Source organism: Phoxinus phoxinus (genome assembly GCF_949152265.1).
Source record: "Phoxinus phoxinus genome assembly, chromosome: 23".
Lineage (NCBI taxonomy): Eukaryota > Metazoa > Chordata > Actinopteri > Cypriniformes > Leuciscidae > Phoxinus > Phoxinus phoxinus.
The window spans coordinates 2,307,772-2,330,986 of record NC_136898.1 but is presented as its reverse complement, the minus strand read 5'-3'; the positions used below and the strand labels follow the sequence as shown (position 1 = coordinate 2,330,986).

The window sequence follows — 23,215 nt, the reverse complement described above, 5'->3', positions numbered from 1 at the left end:
GGATGAAAAGTTGCGAGGGGATTTTTGATATCTCGAACGGTTTGGCCGTGGCGAGGAAACGAATTTATGGCGAATATTGGAAACAGGAAGTGTGTTATAACATCCTTATACATTAACTGATCTTGATGAAACTTCAGCAGTGTGTTCGCTGTAAGAAGCCGATCACATGGATGTGACTATTGTGAGTCAAAGTTATAGCGCCACCAACTGGCAGCAGGAAGTGTGTCACTTTCAAAATGCTTTGAAATCACCCTCTTATTTTTACCCGATTTGCTTCAAACTTCATCTGTATAATGTAAACACACGACAGATGTAGACCTGTGAAAGGATTATTGATATCTTTAATACTGTCACCATGGCAACGCTTTAAACTTTTATATTCTTTTTGGATGCATTTGAGGCTCTTAACATGCTTCAAATTGCATGAAACTCAACATGCATTTGACATTTATTGTGTAATAGACATGTGCGAAGTTTCAGAAACGGGCGTGGTAAGGGGCTCAGTAGCGCCACCTTTAGTCAAAAATGGGGTATTAGTTTTACCTACAGTAACCAAACTCGGTACGTATATTCTTCTCTTCGATCCGGACAACTTTCTAATTTACAGTCATTAGCTCCGACCAACAGGAAGTCAGATATTTTGGTTTGAATGTGTACTGTTTGGAGCATTTTCCCTCTGCCCCTCTGTGTGTGTGTGTGTGTGTGTGTGTGTGTGTGTGTGTGTGAGGAGGGGGGCTAGTTTAGTTTAACCCTTTCTCTGCTGTGTGCAAAATCTCTGGCACTTTTGAGGGCCTTAACATGCTCGAAAACTCTTGAAATTTTGCACACAGGTCAGAACCCGCGGCCATTAGGGCCAGGCTGAAGCTGGTACCCGGGCGTGGCAGGGGGGCTCGACAGCGCCCCCTGGAATGGGATTCGAACACTTGTCCGTATATCAAACACGCTTGCATGAATTAATATGAAACTCGGTACACTTATAGATTTAATCGGGCCGAACAACTTTCCCTGGGTCAAGTTTTATGCCAGCCCAACAGGAAGTCGGCTATTACGGGTTGATTGGAGAACGCTTGCTCTCGCATTTGAAACACTTCTCCTAGAGAATTCATCCGATGACCACGAAACTCGGTCAGCATGAAGTCAAGACATGGAAGATGATAAATTGCCAGGGGATTTTTGATATCTCGAACGGTTTGGTCGTGGCGAGGAAACAAATTTATGATTAAAAAAGGATGCATAAAGTGTGTTATAACTTAGTTATAGTTTTACCTACAGTTACAAAACTCAGCGTGTATATTGATCTTATCAAGCCGAACAACTTTCTAATTTACAGTCATTAGCTCCGACCAACAGAAAGTCAGATATTGTGGTTTGAATGTGGATTGTGTCTCTCTCTGTCTCTCTGCCATTCTCTCTCTGTGTGTGTGTGTGTGTGTGTGTGTGTGTGTGTGTGTGTGTGTGTGTGTGTGTGTGTGTGTGTGTGTGTGTGTGTGTGTGTGTGTGTGTGTGATATTTTGGTTGGGTGACAGTTGTAGGTTACAGTTTGACAAGAGTTTATAGTTTAATAAAAGCACAATGTTGTGCTTGATTGCGAGTGTACACAAATATAGAGAAACACTTTGAATGATGTCCTGTGTGAACAAAATGACGGAGTATGTTTTTATGTCTCCATTCGATCGAGCCACACACACACACACACACACACACACACACACACACACACACACACACACACACACACACACACACACACACACACACACACACACACACACACACACACACACACACACACATCATTCCAATCTTGACATCGCAGCATGTTCATTATAGCCTTAATCAAATTTAATAATAAAATAGTCAACCTAACATGAAAAAATGACACTGCTCTGTTTAAATAGTCAGTTGTACAGTTCGTACCGTTCACAGTAAGCACCGCTCCACTGTGATGTTTCCAAGCATATATATATATATATATATATATATATATATTTATATATAATTAAAGCTGCAAGCAGCGATGGAGGGCCCAAGCCGGTAGCACCGCCACCCGGTGCCTTTAGTGCAACTAAAGGCACCAGGGTGGCGGTGCCACCGGCTTGGGCCCGCAATCGCTGCTTGCAGCTTTAATTATATATAAATATATATATATATATTTTTTTTTTATTTTTTTATATAAATATAGGATTTGTATTAAATCTATATTCATTGAGTAGAATCAGGAATCGAAATCGAATTTAGAATCGAGAATCGAATCGAATCGAATCGAATTGGAACATCTGAATCGATACCCAGCCCTAATAGATTCAAAATAAGCACATAAATAATCATTATTCTGTTTTCTACATGGTTGTAAACTTCAAAACATTTAAAGTTATGGGAAAAATGTCAACAACAACTATTACTTAATGCAATTAAAATGCACTTAATGCAGTAAAAACTGAACTAAATGACAAAAATGAGATGAAATGGAGCTTGTTTAGACTGCGACTAAATGGTCGCAATTTGCAATCTTTTTTATGCCAGTGCGACTAAAACTTGTCAGAAGTCGCATTGGTGCCACTGTAAAGATGCACTGATGTTTCTGTTGCACATGAGGAACATCACACGGCAAATGCACCAAAAGCGGAACGAAACACCACAAAAGTGGACAAATAGTTTGCCACAACGATCCTGTTAGAAAGCTTTACAATCCACAAATCACCAACATTTACCATGGATTTACTATAGTAACACTAACAGTTACCATGGAATTTTGGCAGAAATGTGGTATATTCATATTGGATGTTATTGTATTAATACAGTCATGTATAAAATATTAAATGTATTACGGGAGTAATGGAGTTATTGTTGGAAGTTTTTTGCATTTATATTTATACTAAATGTGTTTAGGCAACTGTTTTCCATAACAAATACCCTATTATAACGAAACCATTTTGGTATTTTACAGCCATATTGACGAGCACTACCATAAAATAATGAACATTTATTTGTATAGCACTTTTCACACGTGAAATGCGGTTCATATTGCTTCTCAAGCATAAAAACTGATGACTAGGAACTATACTCTCATTTCTGCGTAATAATCAAGGAACTGCTGCCGTACCAGGGCTGAACGATATTCTGTTTTAACATCGACATCGCGATGTGCGAGTGAGCGATAGTCACATCGCCGGAACATGCGATGTGAGGGGTAGTAGCACATTAGCACCAGTGGCGGGAGATATTACATGCGCTTCATGACGCACGCGCCGCGGTCTCGTGCTCTCTCTCTCTCTCTCTGCCGTGCACGCTCTGCGCGGTTTGGAGCACAGTCTCTGTCTCGCGGGCGCGCTCGCTCTGGATTACGGAGATTTTAACTACTTCGCGGGCATCAGCCGCTATCAATATGCGGGAGACTTGGGATGTCTGTATTTCTATACTGAAATAATATCGGCATTATAATTATTGATTTTTCATATTTTGGTGCCCTCTCAGCTCTTGGTGCCCTACGCACAGCGCGTGATGCACGTGGGGGGAGCGACGGCGCAGACAGGCGGTATGGTGTAAAGCTGCTGTTTAAATGCGTTCTGCTTTTCTGTTTACAGAAATGTTCTAATATTGGAATAAAACATTAAGTGACCTTTTTGTCACTTGTAATGAAGCTTGCTTATTAGTGAAATGATTAATATCATGGAATGGTAATTATTGACTTTAGCCTGGAGTTATGGCTCTCAATATCGCAATATATATCGTTGGGGGAAAAAATATCGCAATGTAATTTTTTTCCAATATCGTGCAGCCCTATGCCGTACCATGTGTGCAGCAGCGCAATGATATTACGCAGCGCCTGAAAATAGTCCCCAGCTCGGTAACTTCCACCGTGACCGGCACTAAGTGTGTAATATCATTGCGCTGCTGGTACGGCAACAGTTCCTGGATTATTACCAAGGAATGAGAGTATAGTTCCGAGTCATATTGGCCTAGAATATTACAACTTTTAATTTTCCGTTGGTCTTAGTACACGATGTAACTCAAGTTTTAAATAGGAAAAATATCGAAACTCTTTGTTTAATTTTTTGAGAGAGATGCTAATGGTCTAATCAGATTCAATGATATATGCTAAGCTATCCTAAAAGTGCTACCGCCAGACCCAGAGATCGGCTGAATGGATTCGGAAACGGTAAAACTGTTTAACTCTCGGGTGAGTTCGAAAATGAGCCTATTTCCAAAAAAAGTGGAGTGTTCCTTTAAATATCTGCACTCCAAAAATCTAAATATTGTGATTATTTCCACTCCTCTTAAATGCTAGAGCACTGAATACACCCTGGATATCTACACAAACAACATGTTGTGCCCTCCACAATTTCACCAGCTTTATGTATTTATGCAACGCAACATTTGATGGTAAACGTTGGCTGTTTGTGTTTTCATTTTGAGCTAACACGCAATTAGCCGTAAAGCAACGCAAACAAACAGCGCGACGAAGAAACACAAATACAGTGACCGATACCATAAAAACAGTCAGTGTCAGCTGATTGTCACGGTGTCATTATGAGAAGCATTAGACAAGACTTTTTTTTACATTAGTGAGTGAAAAAATCATCAGTCCCTCCTTGTGTCCCATTTATTTCGGGCTTCTTTTGTAATTAGGCCTCCTATTTGCTTTTAACGGAGCACTTTAGCCCGACAGACCGCCTACGCACGACTTCACCTCAGCTGATGCATACAAATTCACTTTCATGTCCTAATAATTCTGCTCTCTAAAGGTACAGAATGAACTGAAGAAATTAGGGGCCACATTTAGTGCATGTCACGTCATCATTTCAGGATCAAGACAGCAGCTTTACATAGAAAACTGTTTAGTCTGAAAGCATGTCAAAGGAACATGGCAATGAATGAGCCGTAATAAGGATTTAGACTCAATACAAGCCAGTCAACGGTCATGCTGTAGACTGCATCCCCCTAGTGGACACAAATATGCAACTACCACAACAAACAGATAAAAGATTATGTGTCAGCATCATATAACCCAATAAAAGCTAATGTTTGCCATATAAACAGTGAAAGAAACATCTGAAGCGTTTGATTCCTCTCATTCAGGTCTGCAGATATGGTTTGGATCCCTCAGCTTCACCTCTCCACAAATTAGATTAATTATACGGCAAAATGTAGCCTACTAAAATAATTTAGGGGTTTGTGGAAATGCTTAACCGCAAGTATGAGCAGTATATTAATATTGATGCTTGACCTAGCAAACATCGCTAATGAGAAAGATCTCATTTGGTTTTAAATGACAGCAGGTTTTAACAGGTCTGATTAGGTAACTAGCCCTCGCAGAAAGATAAACACATGCTGTGGATATTTTTCCACTATTAAAACCAATTACTTCTGACTGAGAGCCGTTTATCATGTGTGCCAGAAATGTGTTTCCCGTCGTGATGTTTGGCTTAGCATGAATGAAGCCGGGCTTTTCTGTTGCATGTTTACACGACACAAATACACAACTACAGTGTGTGTGTGTGTGTGTGCTCTTCAGGACTAAGACTGTAAAATCATACTGACCGTCCGATTTAATGAATTAATTTATTTAATTTACACAAAGTCTACTTAATTTTGACACAGACATTAATAAAAAAAAGTTCAGTATGTGAGTCAGGTGTTGATTCAGTTAGTTAATCCGGTGGAGGATTTGTCAGATGACTTGAGTGTTTTTGAATGATTTATTAAAGTCCCCCTGGTGAAGAAAATCCAGCTTTTTATGTTGTTTATGTGTCTATGTGGTGTTTTTAATACGCTTTAAGACAAACCATGTGTAATTTCATAAGTCGACAGCATTGCTGAGTATTTTCTGCTTAAAACTGCAGTGAACCAAAGACAGTCTCAAAAACACAGTTTGAAATCGCTGGTGTTTCTGACGTCACAAACTACCTTGTAACCAATCAGATCAACGTGTGATCGTCAACCAGTGGATCTCTGAGTGAGTGGAGGCGGGGCTCATTTGCATATTCATAGCACCGCGTATACTGAATGAGGCAAGGGTGTCGAGTTACATTCAAAATATTTTTTTCAAGGAAAAAACGTTTGTCATTTTGGTGATCAGAGATGAGTTTTAAGAGATAAAATTATTGACTACAGGGCGACTTTAAAAGAACCAGGGCTGTGTCTGAAACCATCGAGTGCACTCATTCAATCCCACAGCGCACTGCAATAAAGAGTGTAAAACTGATGTAAGCTTGACGGCTAGAGAATACCCATAATGCACTGTGAAAGTCATGCCTCGAATGAATTGCCGCGCCTACAACTGAATCATCCATCCATCAATTTTCCAAACCGCTGGTCCAATGTGGCTACAGTGGCTATAAAACCAATTTTAATTGATTATTAAATTGTTTTATACATAGTTTACGTCATAGAGTTGAAGATAAATCTTTACATTACTACTGGAGCTGCCAGATTGTTAAGTTTCAAATGATTATTAAACGGCAAGCACAAACTATGCAAAGCGGCACTCTGAATTCACTCACTCGTTTTCATTCCCTCCTTTAAGGACTATATTAGTGGAGTAATGCAGGGAATCGTGAACGAGGGAATTCAGACACAACCCAGTTCAGTATAAAAGCAGGGTTACACTTTATTTTAAGGTGTCATTGTTACAATGTAATTATATATTTAAGTACTGAGTAATATTAAGGAACTACATGTACTTACTATAGGGTTAGTGTTTGGTTGAGGGTTATTTGCATGTAATTATGCATAATTTATTACTATGGTAAGTACATGTAACATATGTAACAAGGACATTGTAAAATAAAGTGTTACCAAAAGCAGTTCAACATGGTCAAGACCGACACAAACAAATGACTCTTGGGAGCAGATTCTTTTAATGAATCAATCAAAAAGACTCAGAGTAGTTACTAAATTAAAGGTGTTATGTGTAGTTTTTCTACTAAAATGAATCCATTTTTTATTACCTGTGTGTGAAGGGGTTGTAATCTCACATTAAAATGATCCACTTGGCGGGTTTTGCTATTACCTCTGAAAGCAAGTATTCCTATTTCTATGTGATGCTCCGGGTCGGATTTGCCGTGAAATCCAGTGCCGTGACTGAGACCTGCATGCGCGCTCCCGAGCGTCTCGCCTCGTCTACTGACTTTGCACTCAACAGCGACGACACTGCAACTTTATGACATGGAGTCTGCTAGGAAAATACTAGGAAACGACTAGCACAACACAGACTCCAACACAAACTCCACATAATAATAAAAGCACGAGCACTCGCTTGTAAACGTATTGGTTGCAATCTGAAACATCACCGCTAGATGCCGCTGAAAACTACACATAGCCCCTTTAATGTCTGAATCACAAGTTGATAAAAAAAAATGTATCGTGATGACATTGTTAATGATAAACATTCACAAAAATAAATGTGTTATAATAAATGTTATTGGTAACACTTTACGGTAACACTATTTTACAGTGTCCTTGTTACACGTGTTACTATAGTAATAACTATAAAATGATGCATAATTGCATGCAACTAATCCTAAACCAAACCCTATAGTAAGTACATGTAGTTAATTATTAGTTCTCAGTACTTCAATCCATAATTACACTGTAACACGGACACCTTAAAATAAAGTGTAACACACTTTACAAAAATTTTCATTAATTAATGCATTAACTAACATGAACTAACAATGAGCAATACATTTGTTACTGTATTTATTAATATTTGTTAATAAAAAATACAGCTGTTCATTGTTTGTTCATGTTAGTTCACAGTGCATTAACTAATGTTAAAAAATACAATCTTTGATTTTAACAATGTATTAGTAAATGTTGAAATTAATATTAACTAAGATTATAGCCTAATAAATGCTGTAGAAGTATTGTTCATTCATAGTTCATGTTAACTAACTACGGTAGTTAACTAATGTAAACAAATGAACCTTATTGTAAAGTGTTAGCTATGGAAAACATTAAAGTATATTACAAAAATATGTATTTAGGACCAATTTATGAGCTTGCTAAAACAGAAGATAGGTGTAGGAAACACTGGTGGTTCTGAGATGGCTGAAAAACATCTAGCTCAAGGCAACAAAAACAAACCAGAAAAGCTTTCTATTATCATCAATTTCAAGCAGGACTCGCACACATACTTAGCAGACAGTAAATATTGTCCTTCTCGCATCATGGCTGCGGGCCAGATTTCCCTCATTTCTCCAGTTGTGTGTTTTCGCAGAGTGCACTGACGACATCACCTCGGGCAGATCGATTCGTGAACGCACTTCCAGTCGGGCCATTAAAGTGCACTGAGTGTGCCGGGCTATAAGGACCTTGGGCTAAAGAGCACGAGGGTTTCGTGGAAAACGCAGTTGCCTAGGAAATAAATGCCAAAGATGTCATCCACGAGGCCAGAAATAAATATATAAATAAAACGCTCTGAGTAATAACAGCGGAGACGTATCTCAAGATGCACATTGGAGCTCAAGTAATAGCAAATAAAGCCTGCATGCTCTGACGCGAGGAATGCTAATGAGGCGGACTATCAAGCGAGCGCCGGAGAGAAGACATGAATAATGGGATGCTTTCTGAAGGGGCCGTTTCCATTCAGACCACTGGTGCAATGGGAGCTGGGATACGCTCTGGATGCAGCTGTCCACTTTCATATTGAAATGAAGCAGGTTTGAGTGTAATAGCTCAAAGGAGACCATCGCGCTCTCTCTCCTGGCTCTGTGTAAGAGATAAGATTGCGTGCTTCTTTTATATCTCGCTTCCTGAGCACCTTTGCGGCAGCTTAACTCAGGCTAAATGAACTGAACCCTTGCCCATTAGAGACCTGGTGCTTTTTAATATCGAGCACAGGCCTCCGAAACACGAGCTCTGAACTCTTTTCATATCTGGAAATTATCTTCTCGTGTTTCAGCGGTGGGTGTTTATGATTCATGCAGGATTGTTTGAGCTTATCAATCCACAATCGAGCTTTCAGTCATCTGAAGCAACTGGCTCAATGTTAGGGGTGTAACTACTGTATATATCGTGTCACAATATATCGCAATACAAAAATGCAACAATATGTATTGTGAATAGTTCAGCCAAAATAAAAATTACTGTGAGAGAAAAAAATCTAGTTTTCAGAGTTTTAGTGTCAGTATTAAACTACTATATATAATGTATTATAATAAAATGGGGGAATATTTGTGTAAGTGGCCTACATTATTTTAAATATATCTAAGTATATTCGTCTAAAATATAATATTTTCAGCTTCAGAATCATGAATATTGTTATTCTGGTGTCTCTATTATCCTGTGCTGTGGGTTTCCAGCACTAAGTCCAAGTCTATTCATTTACACACACAATGTTATATAAAATTTAGCATTTTAAATCAACACTGCATTTTTTTGTTAACCTTTTATCATATGTCTTAGAGTATCGCAATAATATGGTATCGTGAGTTCAGTATCGTGATATGTATCGTTACACCCCTACTCAATGTCATCAGTGTTTCTCTATAAATAAAGAAAATATTCACTGTAAACACTTTGATTGTGAGTTAAAGTGCAACACGACAACATGTCTCTCTGTATCAGGGTTATTATCCTGCTCTGCATCACAACCCATAATCACATCACTGTATTCATAACTGTGAGGTATTGTTAGACTTATTCACTTCTAAACAAAGTAATACTTCTAATAAAGTATTTTAATTGCATTATCATTAAAAAGTAGTCTTTTTCTGCTTTGTGTGAAATTCAGTTGAAGAAATTCCTTTTTGTCAATTATAACAGAAAATAAACATATTCTTCAGTTTGTGAAAACAAACTAAAGCATTTTCTATAATGTATTTTAAATGGAAGTCTTGCATTTATAAATGTTTAAATATACACTACCTTTCAAAGGTTTGAGGTTGGAAAGATTTTTTAATGGTTTTAAAAGTCTCTTCTGCTCTTATTTGATCAGTAAATACAGTAAAAAAGTAAAATATTATTGCAATTTAAAAGAACAGTTTTTTATGTGAATATCTAGTAAAGTGTAATTTATTCCTGTGATCAAATCTGTATTTTCAGCATCATTACTCCAGTCTTCAGAGTCACATGATCCTTCAGAAATCAGTATAATATGATAATTTGATGCTCAAGAAACATTTATGATTATTATCAGTGTTGAAAACGGTTTCATATTTTTCATTTATTTATCAGGAATCTTTGATGAAAAGAAAGATCAGTGAGCAGAATATTTTGTAATATCATTAAATTATTTCAAAAACTCTTACCTACCCTAAACTTTTGAATGATAGTGTATGTTAAAAAATAAGTAACTTGTGTGCAATTTTGAATTACGAATTATCTCACTATAAATGTATTAAAAAAAATTACAATTTATTTTACTTTTGTTAATCTACAAACTGAGGGTTGAAATTATGATCTGTGATAATAAACATGCCAAATATTGATAGAGCTTAAGATTTATTTAACCCAGAATATTTCCTTTAATATAAAAAAAAAATGAATCGTGTAACATTTCATAGCGGTAACGATTCTCTCTCTTTCTCGCTCTCTCTCCTCGATCAATCAGATCTTTTTCTCATCCTCTCTTCTATGAAACGCAAGCGGAGAAGCAGCAGCAAGAAACCCGTAGAGAACATCCCAGATCGCTCTGCCAATCTCAATATACACGAAGCGTACAGTGAATATTCAGCCGGAGCAACAGGCAGCGTCCATATCGGTGTATCTCGGGGAAGGCTGTCAACATGATTTATTGGCAATCGCAGAACAAATCAAACAGGGACACATGCTAAACTGAAATAGACCTGACTTGAACATCATACCTATCCAGAGAAGTGTTTCTCCACAAACTGACGGACGTTAAAAACAAAGACAGAACACACTCAATATTGTCAGTGAAGACATTAATAATGTTACAAAAGATTATATTTCAAATAAATGCTGTTCTTTTGAACTTTCTGTTCATCAAAGAAAAAAATCCTGGAAAAAAAATATCAGTTTCCACAAAAAAACTATTTTCAACACTGATAATAATCATAAATGTGTCATGAGCATCAAATCGTCATATTATACTGATTTCTGAAGGATCATGTGACACTGAAGACTGGAGTAATGATGCTGAAAATTCAGCTTTGATCACAGGAATAAATTACATTTTAAAATATATTCAAACAAAATTATTATTTTACATATTGTAATAATATTTCATAATTTTACTGTATTTTTGATCAAATAAATGCCGAGACTTCTTTCAAAAACATTGCAAAATCTTACCAACCTCAAACTTTTGAACGGTAGTTTAAGTCAGTGGTTTAAAATAAAATAAAAAGTTTATTTTATTTTCTTATTTTGTCATCCGTCAGACAAACTTCTTCAGCCCGAGTATTCAGAGAAAACATTTAGCAAATTAGATGACAGACAAAATGTAATTAAGAGGGTTTGAGGTTTTGAAAAATCCCTACAATACTGAAGATGATCACCAAGAGGTTGTAAAATGTCAGTGTCTGCAACAAGCCAGAACGTGTCTCACAAGTGTGTGCACTAAAAGAGCATCAACAACACACACACACACACACACACATGCTGTGATCTGGGGCTTCTTGAGGCACAGAAGCATTAGAGATGTTGACTAGCACTAATGAAATATCGCTATAATGAGTCGCACAGAACAGACAAACAAAAGCCTGACTAATTCTTCCAGACTCTTACAATGCCAGCTTGATTTGTGTCAACATTTGGCTCTCAAATTAAACGCAGACGATTCGTGTTACTAGTTCTCACAATCAAAGTGCTTTAACATTCATGTGAAAGTCAGTCGAATGCGCCAGGAGACAGATGTCTCGAGCAATGTGTTTTATGTGGTCTTTACTGGCAAAAGTGCTTTAATTCGTGAGAAACACACAACATAACACTGAGCACCACAGTGAAGCCTAAACGTGAGCTGAGGGTTTTATGAGCGATCATAGCCGGGATTATATCAGTTGGTGGTTGTAAAATGATGGCAGTGTGTGTCTCGGTGTGTTTGTGTACCGTGTGTGTGAGTCATTTTCCCTGTTTGCTCGGCCATGCCGACATTAACTTCTGCTTTCTGATGTCAGAACTGAAAGTTAATTTTAATTAATACTTTTATTTAGCAAGGATGCATAAAAGTGATCAAAAGTGACAGTATACACCTTTATAATGTTACAAAAGATTTTTTAATTTTTTTATTTATCAAATAATCCTAAATAAAATTAATCACGGTTTCCGCAAAAATAATCATAATCAGATGTATCATTTATCACAATCATATCATTTAATCATAATTTTTTGAGCAGCAAATCATCATATTACACTGATTTCTGAAGGATCATGTGACACTGAAGACTGGAGTAATGATGATAAAATTCAGCTTTGATCACAGGAATAAATTACACTTTACTATCTATTCTAATAGAAAGCAGTAATTTTTAAATTGCAATAATATTTCACAATATTACTGTTTTTACTGTATTTTTGATTAAATAAATGCAGCCTTGATGAGCAGAAGAGACTTCTTTCAAAAACATAAAAAGAAATCTTACCGACCCCAAACTTTTGAACCATAGTGTATGCAAATTTGTTATGGATTCACTCTCAAAGTCAGAGCCTACGTTCTCTGAAACCAAGAAATACTGAAGTCAATTTACAACCAAAGAGAGAAAGGTTCAGGTTTGTACAAGGGAAGCTGCGCCAGGAACATCAATGTCCTGAGAGTTAAAGGAGTAATAAACTACAGCCGCACAAAAACATGCAGCAAATTAGAGCAAAGGAGAAACCGCCGCCTCTCAGGAGGACACACACTCCTTTAAAGGCCGAGTTACACATCAAACGCTATCGCACGCAGTATCGGAAGACGCGTGGCCGTTTCAAAGGCGTGCGGTGAGTATGATTGAGTCTGTGATCTGCCGCTCAAACACATGTAGAACAGGGTTGCTTTTCATTCTGTACAAGAGGGATTTTAAAGCTGGTTTATGACGTACCACTGAGATTAATGTATATGGACTAGAGGTATTATCAGACACAAACACAAAACAAATGCCATAATGATCATCTCTTGCACTGCATTCGTGTCGGTTTGCAAAATGGTATTTTCCGGTATTTTCCGGACTATAAGTCACACTTTTTTTCATAGTTTGGCTGGTCCTGCGACTTATAGTCAGGTGTGACTTATACCGTATATACCCGAATATAAGACGAGTTTTTTGTCCTAAAAATAGGCTGAAAAATGGGGGGTCGTCTTATATTCGCGATATAGACAAAATCACGGGGGGAAAGGGAGAAAGAACTAATTAATATGAAATAGTGACTGAAACGCGACCCATTAAGACAAAACCAGCTTTCTCTTCCAAGATGTTAATCTGCACAAAAATCCTGATAATCGAGCCGTCGTCTGATGAACTCAAATACACATAAGATTTATTTCTGTGCTGTGATTTCGGCTATACTTGCATGTAAAATTAGAGAAGCAATATAAGATCTGTGTTTAACTGAATTAAAACACTGCGCCTCTCTGCCGCGCGAGAGAGAGGTGCGCGCGTGAGATGCAGAGCGAGAGAGAGAGAGAAAGGTGTGTGTGTGCTGGAAGAGAGAGAATTAATTATCAGTGCAATTTTCAAATAAAATTATTTTCTGTTGAAAACCATATTTTTTTCCACAAAAATCTCTTTTTGTCCCAAAAATAAGTCTGGAAAATGGAGGGGTCGTCTTATATTCAGGGTCGTCTTATAATCGGGTATATACAGTATATCAAAATTAATTCATAATGAGTGAGATGAACCCAGAGAAAACATTAACGTCTACAGCCGCGAGAGGCGCTCTAGTTAGCGGAGTTGTTCAGAAGCGACACCGAGGAAGAACTCAATGTATTCAGTGTTGAGGAGTGAGATCGGGAGCTTGGTGAACTTGCTGACCGGTAACTTGTTGGACTCGCTGGCTAATGTTAGTTTAGTCTATTCAGCCTCCCAGTATATGTTCTTTATGCTATTGTGTCGCTGAATAACTGTTAATGTGTTACGCTAACACACCCGACACTATTCAGCTGTTGTTCTGTGTGCTGTTGTGGAGTTCAATAAATTGCCTTTCCAGATTAAATGTGTTCTTGGTCTTGGATTTTGTGAAATAAATGTCTAAATAAATGCGACTTATAGTCCAGTGCGACTTATATATATGTTTTTTTTCCTCTTCATGACAAATTTTTTGACTGATGCGACTTATACTCCGGAGCGACTTATAGTCCGGAAAATATGGTACTTGCATTTAACACCACCTCATTGAGCGGAGACACAGAACGCCTCTGTTGTGCAATTAAAGCTGAGGACAGCATTTATGACAAACGGCTCACACAAGACTTCATCTGAGAAGCTGAATGCACATGAATAGGACAGGTTTGTGAACTGAAGCTGCTGTCAGTCTGTTAAGACACGTTGTTCTCAGATGGATGGTGATTAATACAGGAACAGCAGGTCTCATGAGACAACACAGAGTCACAACTCACAGTACAGGACGATCTCTTCCCTCTCTGAGCTGCGGTACGTGTGTGTTGATGTAAATAGGCATGCCGTTAAATGTGGCGAGAGAGAAAAAGAGAATGCAACTAAGAGACTAATCCATTTATTTGTTTTATTTGTTTATTTTATACAAAATTTATTTGATCATTTAATGATAAGTCAAGTCACCTTCATACGGAAGCCCTAAGAGGCCATGGATTATTTATATTTTTTATGTTGTTTTCTCGAGATGACGACTTAATTTTCTCGTGAACTTGACATAACAAAAGTTGTTTTCTCGTGATCACGACTTGCTTTTTTCTGCGTATTCGGCAAGTATAAGCACCAGAAGCAGAATAAAGCAGCATCATTGATGATCGCAATCACTTTTACTTTGATAACGGACTCACTCAATCTGAAATAGCTCTATGTCTGTCAGTGATAGACGACTTTCACATTAGTGTCCGACACTTGAGAAGGAGGCTGTCAGGTCTACAACTTTATCGTAGAAGACAATATAGCGACCCTGAACGTGTAGTCAGTTTCATTGCCAGCCAACTTCAGGGACCAGGACGTCTGCATGGCTACCGAATGATGTTTAAAAGATGACGATTAAATGGTTTGCGGCTCACCAGAGAAATGGTAAGAGAGGTTGATAAAAATAGGAATAAAAATTAGCGCTGCAGTGATTGCTTCCTTATCGTCGTACTTACTCGGAATGAAGCGCATCACTGGGCGCGCCACCGCCACCTAGGCGTGCGATGACGCACGGTTTCAAGGTTTTCCAAATGAAACTAATTCACTAAATGCTCATAACTCTTTTTTTTTTTACATAAAGCACAAATAAGAAATTAAACAGTATTTAAAACTACTAGAACAGGGGTCAGCAACCTGCGCCTCTAGAGCCGCATGCGGCTCTTAAGCGCCGCCCTAGTGGCTCCCTGAAGCTTTTTCAAAAATATGAAAATGGAAAAAATATTTTTTGTTTTAACCCTTTCGCACGTACGATCACACCGGTGTGATCAGTCTTGGCTGGTCCCTGGAGCGTACGATCACACCGGTGTGATTAGAACGGTCAGTGCATCACGTGATCAACTGCTAAATTCAAACGTGCGTTGCCGCGTTGGCTGGCGCCGAGCCAGAGACGGACGCGCTCAGTGCTGGTCATATATCACAACTATTCAGTGTCTTCAACCACATAATGGTTATTTTAGGTTTAAGACATTTAAGAATCACATAAGTACTAAAAAAAACAATGAATTTGATGTTGTAAAATATACACAGATGTCTATGGAAGCGGCAATAATCCTTTATAATATAAAAAGACGACACGTTTTATTCATATCAGATACACATCGTGTAAGTAGCTTTACATTTTACCCTATTCTTCTCCCAGTTCACCAGCCACTTACTTTCATGTATTTCGGGAGAAGTGGATGAATTGACGTGTTGTAAATCCAACAGATCCGATTCTCTGAACTGTGGCACAAACTAACATGGCGCCGTCCATCACGCGCATACAGCTCTACTAACGCGATCGTTATGAAGGTGTTTATACAACAAAACACATCCACATGCACATATTTGACAATCGGAATATCAGTGTTTCATACTATAGATAATAAATGTGTGAATATTTTTTTATAAAAAAGGAAAAATTACACAAAAGCAGATCATCATTCATTCAGCGCTGTGTTGTGGTTGCGCTGTGACACGTGACAAGCAATGACGCGTAACCATGGAAACAATAAAGTGACCGATTCGAAATAACGGTCGCCTTGCTCATTATGTATTTGTAGCCTACTTATCATTTTGATACTAGGGGGCTAATAAAGCTAATATAGACACTTACAGCATGTGTTGCCTTCATTATTTATTACAGGGCTTTTAATTTTTTGCGGCTCCAGACAGATTAGATTTTTTTTTTTTTTTTGTCCAATATGGCTCTTTCAACATTTTGGGTTGCCGACCCCTGTACTAGAAAAACAACACTACTATATTATGTAAGAAGGCGCAAGATTTTCTCAATACAATTACGTGAAGTCGTGAAAACGGTTTTATGTAGAGATCATTAGAAAATAAGTCGTGATCACGAGAAAACAACTTGTTATCTTGAGATCACGAGAAAATTAAGTCGTCATCTTGAGAAAACAACATAAAAAATATAAATAATCCATGGCCTCTTCGGGCTTCCGTACCTTCATTTATAAAGCGCTTTATACAATACAGATTGAATACAGATGTTTCAAAGCAGCTTTACAAAGATAACAGGAAAATTATGCATTTCGGCTGATGTTCAGCTGAAGTCAGTTCAGTGTTGATTCAGTTCCGCTGTAAAGATCGTCAATCATTAAAATATTTAATTTCATCTATAAAGCAGTTCTGCTAAAAGTGTTGTCATCGTCCAGGGGCGCGTTTCCTGTATAACTACGTAACTCGATGCTACACTACCAGAGTACGATGCATCGCTGAAGAAATCAACTAGCTAGTCACGACTGTTTCCCGAAACCATATTGTCGCAAAGTGGCCGTTCAACCACGTTGGTTATTGACGTCACGCAGGTGGTGGAGTAATAACTTCTTTTAATTAAACAGTTTGAGATCAAATTAAGGCGAGACACGGCAGGCAAAAACCGTGTTTTTATCACTGGTCAATTTTGAGATTTTGGGCTATTTGTCTTCAATAAAATGTCTTCTTTCAGACTTGTGGTGAAAAAAAGTCAGAAATACACATTTAGGTCTTTATTTTACTACACTTTGTCTATTTGCGTCTGTAGATTTCTTATAAGTTCAACAAAAGTTGGCATTCTGAATCAACATGTCTGCACACCGTCATCACGCACACCGTTAGAAAGCTCTCTCTCTCCTGTACAATGCTGTCAGATCCAAATATGGTAATTTCCTTTTTATCAGCAACCAATCGTGAAAGTACAATGGTCATTTAACTCTAAAACCGAAATCTCATTGGCTGATGTCAATTTCTGACACCGTGATTCGTTCAGATGCATCACGTGACGCGCTCTGACATTTAGATGTGTGTTTTTGACTGTTTTTCTGTTCAGTTGAAGGACATAAATGCTGTGTTTATAAGTTTTGATGTGATTTAGGTGGTTTGTATTGTTGTTGCTAATGATTTGATAAGATATTGTGTCTGTAAATAGTTGTTTCCACTAAAAAAGTATGAATGTTTACATGACAAATCTTTAAATGCCTTTTTCTCAAAATGAGTTTTTTGTCATTCTCCAGTATAAACATCTCAGCCGATGTAGCACCGATGTACACCAAACTCTCCAGTTATACACTCTGATATTTTCAGAGGAATATGTTAATAAATCATTCCTGGCCTGATATATGTGACATTTTAATTTAAAAAAATATGGCGAAAATTCATTTTTTAAGGCTATGGACAGTATATTTTGATGAAAGCATATATCCTGAAATCCCTCTGAAATTCTTTTTTTCATCTTGTGTGTAAACAAAATGAAAAAAAATAATTTTGCATTTTGGCTTTATCATATATTCAGATCTATCTACCGAAAATATATGCAAAATATCCGGTCAATTTTTTACCGGTCCAATCAGCGAACAGAGGGAGTGGCTGAGAACGATGACGTTGAGGTCGTGCGCTAGTTTGAATTGAAGTTTCATTAGCGATTGGTTATGGCAGATCCAGAGAGCTCTGGGCAGATCCAATAGTTTTAAACTTCAACTGAGTACCCGCCTTCAAGGAAGTTAACGCTTGTCAATGGAGAGAGGCCAGACTTTCTGTACACATGAAATGTAGGAGAGTCTAGTAGGACCAGGCTAGCGTTGTGTACCTCGTGTGGTAATTCACAGCTTCAGTGATTATAATGGCAGCAATATTTGCTCGCTTTCTGCATATTTACATTTACATTTATGCATTTCGCAGACGCTTTTATCCAAAGCGACTTACATTGCATTATCCTATACATTTATACATAGGTATGTGCAATCCCCTGGGATCGAACCCACAACCTTGTGTTGTTAACGCAATGCTCTTACCACTGAGCTACAGGAAAGCTAACAGGACATATCACATATTTGTCATGCTGCTAGTTTCTGGATTCACAACCGTATTTAAATGCATGATTGAATCCAGTTGACGGTGTTAATCATATGGATGGAACAAAAACTGATACTGAATGTCAAGTGATCTGTGCATTGGGTCTTGGAGTGGAAATGCAAAATAATAGAATTGCCACTTTTTCTGTAATGTGTAATGTTACTTTGAGTGAATGATTTGAAAAGTTAGTAATAGAATGAACAACAGTGACATTTTACAGCAATATAAAATAGTTCTAAGCACTTTGTTTTATGATCTGTTTTATTTCATGAATAAATAGGATAAATGTAACTGTTGTTTTGCATTTATTTTGGATTTGTTGTCAGTACTAAGCTCACAGTTCACACGGACACAGTACTTTGTACCGAAGACCCTTTATGACCCAGGAAAAACCCCACTAATAGGATCATCAAAAAAGTGTGTCAAAAAGCCCTGAAGCCAACAACCTTCTAGTGTAAGATCACGGGTGGGTACGACTACAACTACCTCACGATACGATACACGTCACAATACGTCATGAATTAATGCATTGCATGACAACATTGCAAAGACTTTCAATGAATTTAAGGTCATGTGTGAAAATGATTCTTCATGCTCCTCACAACCATTCTTTCACAATCTGAGCCTGATGACTCTTGGCTTTGTCATCCTGGGATATGGCCATGATGTGTCTTCCTACATGGTTGTTTTAGAAATGAAAAGCTACACACTCCATCAATAAGGATTAAAAGAACTGTTCCTAAACATACATCATGCTAGAAACCTATTAATCACTGCAATAATGATCCAATCATTAGCTATGTTTCCATTCACACATTTTTATCCGAATTAAGGCGAGACACGGCAGGCAAAAACAGGTCAATTTTGAGATTTTGGGATATTTGTCTTCAGTAACATGTCTTCTTTCAGACTTGTGGTGAAAAAAAGTCCAAAATACACATTTAGGTCTTTATTTTACTACACTTTGTCTGTTTGCGTCTGTAGATTTCTCTGAAATTCAACAAAAGTTGGCGTTCTGAATCAACGCGCTGCTCCGCGATCTCTCTCTGCTTCCTTTTAATCACGCACACGTCTAGAAAGCTCTCTCTCTCCTGTACAATACTGTCGGATCCAAATATAGCCATTTCCTTTTAATCAGTAACCAATTGTGAAAGTACAATGGGCATTTAACCCTAAAAGCGAAATCTCATTGGCTGATGTCAATTTCCGACACCGTGATTCGTTCAGATGCATCACGTGACACGCTCTGACATTCAGATGTATGTTTTTGACTGTTTTTCTGCTCAGTTGAAGGCCATAAATGCTGTGTTTATAAGTTTTGATGTGATTTAGGTGGTTTGTATTGTTGTTGCTAATGATTTGATAAGATAATGTGTCAGTAAATAGTTGTTTCCACTAAAAAGTATGATTTTTTACATTACAAATCTTTAAATGCCTTTTTCTTAAAATGAGTTTTCTCTCATACTCCAAGTCCGAAATCTCCTCTTCAGTAGCACCTATACACACCAAACTCTCCAGTCTTGTACCTAGTTATATTATGAAGACAATTACAGAGGGATTTGTAAATATATTATTCATAGCCTGATTTATATAACATTTTATTCCAAAAAACATGGCGAAAATAATTTTTTTAAGGCTATTGACAGTATATTCTGATTTACAGGATAACAAAAGTAGATATCCATAAATCCCTCTGTAATTTTTTTCCCATCTAATATGTGAATACAATGAAAAAAGAATTTTGAACCTGGCTTTATCCAATTCTGAGATTTCGTTTTTTTAAATATAGGCAAATTAGCGCATATTTAATTAGATAATGCCTTTTGCATATTTAAACATTAAATTACAGAAAACGTGTAATACATTTTTTTCTCATCTTAATGTAGGTAATCAACTGGGAAAGTTTCATGGTGATATCTGCTAGTTAAAAATATTACCCTATTCACCTGTTGTGTCTCGCCTTAAGTGATATCGAGTGAAAAATGCATTATGGAAACAGTAAAATTCGCTTGAATTTCATGAATATCGACTGAAATGAAATGCGTTCGGTCTCATCGGATTTGATCTTGATCGATATACGGCTTATGCGATAAACGCTGATGGAAACGTTATTTGGCGAATAAATAATGAATAGCATTTTGTCTAGCAAAACTTTGTTCGCAAATGTCGGCTTGAATGTTGTGCGAAAATGAATGGAAACACCTTAAAATGTCTCAAATCAATTCGATATACCAATTTGATCGCAAAACAGCATGTGACGTCATTACGCACACGTTTTTATTCGCTTTAAAGCCGATGGATGGAAACACTTTCACCAGATTTATTCGCATGAGTTTTTTTACCGAACTTCAGATAATTCGATTGACAAGTGGATGGAAACTTAGCTAGTGACTCTTCAGCATTTGCCTATTTAAATCCAAAGTGACTTTTTTTGGCCGGGAAGTCTATATACAGTATATAACATCTCTTCAACAACTCGGATTAGGGTTACGTTTCAAAGAATCTAATGAGATCACGAACAACAAAAAGTAATCATAAACGAATGGCTCACTAGCATAAAATGCCCAGTTTGTGGTGAAAGTTGAAGGATTAGTTCAATTCAGAATTACAATTTTCTGATAATTTTATTAAGGTTTTTGAGTAAAACATTGCAGGATTTTTCTCCATAGTGACTTCAATGGGATCCACCGGGTTGAAGGTGCAAATTGCAGTTACGTCACGTGTGACCTTTCCAACATGATTACGTAATGCGTGGCACATCACAGCGAGTGAAAGATGAGCATTTGTGGTTTAAAAGTATAGAAATGTTTATTTTTGTAGAAAATGGCCGATGGTTTGTCCAGATAAGACTCTTATTCCTCGGCTGAGATGTAGAGACTTTGAAACTGCATTGAAACTGCAATTTGGACCTTCAAACCATTGGACCCCATTGACGTCACTATACGGAGAAGAATCCTGGAATGTTTTCCTCAAAAACCATAATTTCTTTTTGACTGAAGAAAGAAAGACATGAACATCTTGGATGACGTGGGGGTGAGTAAATTATTGGGAAATTTAAATTCTGAAGTGAACAAATCCTTTAACCCATCAGTCAGTCATATTTAATAATGTCCACTGAATCAATATTCACTTATTGACTCTCAACGCTGTGTGCAGTGAGATTAAGGATATGTGTAACTATGGCAATGACGCTGCCAATCAAAGCATCAGCCTCCCGTGATTCAGAAAACCGTAAGAAATACTAGGGTATTCCCAACATACATGTGAGAGTGTGAATCGCAAGGACAGAACAGAAAGCACAGTCTCCGGTCCCTTACCAGGTGTGCGCCACCGTGAAGCGCCGCTGCTTGTGTGTGTTGTTATTAAGCAGCATGCGACGAAGCAGCCTGGGAGAGTTGCGCGGGGACAGGGTGATCGGAGACAAGCGAGGGGACATGGATCTGCGGTCCCGGGGGAGACGAGGACGCTCCTGTTGTAGCAGGTTCTCTCTCAGGATCCGCACCAGGTCCTCGTTCAAGCCCACATGGTCCCCATCGTGGAGCGGTTTCGGCGGGACCGTCAGCGTGTCCTGGCTGCCTCCCGGCTGAGCCATTACTGAGAAACCAAAATGTCACTTTCTTCCGGTTTATATCCGTATAAAACAATTTTTTTTTAAAGTTGCGACTGAGAAGGTCTCAAGTCATTCCTCCATGGAAGTCAAACACAATTCCTCAGAGTCTCTCTTGACTCGAGCGTCTCCAAGTCATTCCTCCATGAAAGTCAAACACAATTCCTTGTGATTCCCAACACAGACTAAACCCAGCCTGTGCTCCGGCACGGTTAGAGAGACTGGGAAAAGAGCGTGTGCACGATCTCCATGTGTTTGCGAGGGAGGGGAGAGGGCTGTGTGCACACGGAGAGGAGGAGGTTCACCCGTCTGTGTACCAACACAACACTGAGAACACATTATGCTGGTTATTGAATAAACCGGCCTCTCCCAGCAGCAGCGTTTGTAAATACATCAGTGGAGCTCAACCACAGACAGATTTCAGCAGCACTTCTCATTTATCCGTCTGTCTGTGGGATGGAAAATTAATATAAATGTGTCTTTATGTGATGAATGCTTTGTATAATTATGTGCACGTCAAAGTGAAAGGCATCATAGACAATGTGGCGTGTGCATTGGTGTTATCATTGTGTGTGTAAATGAAGGACGGAAAACAAACAATGAGATCTAATGATTAGCATCATCAGTTCACATTTAAAAGATGTTTATATTAAAAGCAAATATATGATATGCAATTTAATTTTTGATGTGTGCTGATGTATATACGCACATTACCAGAGAACGTAATTGCTGTAGGAAGTTATTAAAAAAACATTAAAATGAAGCATGGACTACATTACTTGGCGGTCTAATTGTTAACGGTAAATCGGCTAATATTCGTGCATTCACGTGTGTGTGTGTGTGTGTGTGTGTGTGTGTGTGCCTACTTAACTATATTTTGGGGACTAATTTGTACTCAGAAGTGACCAAAACCTGACAAAACCTCCTCATTTGTAAATCTGGTATAAAAATAAAGTAATTAAAGTTTTTTTTTTCTAATGTCAAAATGCACAAATGTGCAAAAAATTTGTGTAGTGGGTATGTTTAGGGGAGG

General features: G+C 37.9%; 1 protein-coding gene across 4 annotated transcripts in view; it reads right to left on the bottom strand.

Annotated features, from left to right (window-relative positions):
- Positions 1–23,215, bottom strand: part of LOC306991857 (3',5'-cyclic-AMP phosphodiesterase 4D-like) — a 278,174-nt gene that overhangs the window by 125,092 nt on the left and 129,867 nt on the right. The window contains exon 1 of one of the 4 annotated variants that reach the window (XM_079600084.1): positions 21,893–22,026. The exons of the other annotated variants lie outside the window; for them this stretch is intronic. Within the exon in view, the coding sequence (XP_079456210.1) occupies positions 21,893–22,011 (119 nt within the window). The 5' untranslated portion in view covers positions 22,012–22,026. Of the gene's footprint in view, positions 1–21,892; positions 22,027–23,215 lie in introns of those variants that run through there. 4 annotated transcript variants of the gene reach the window in all.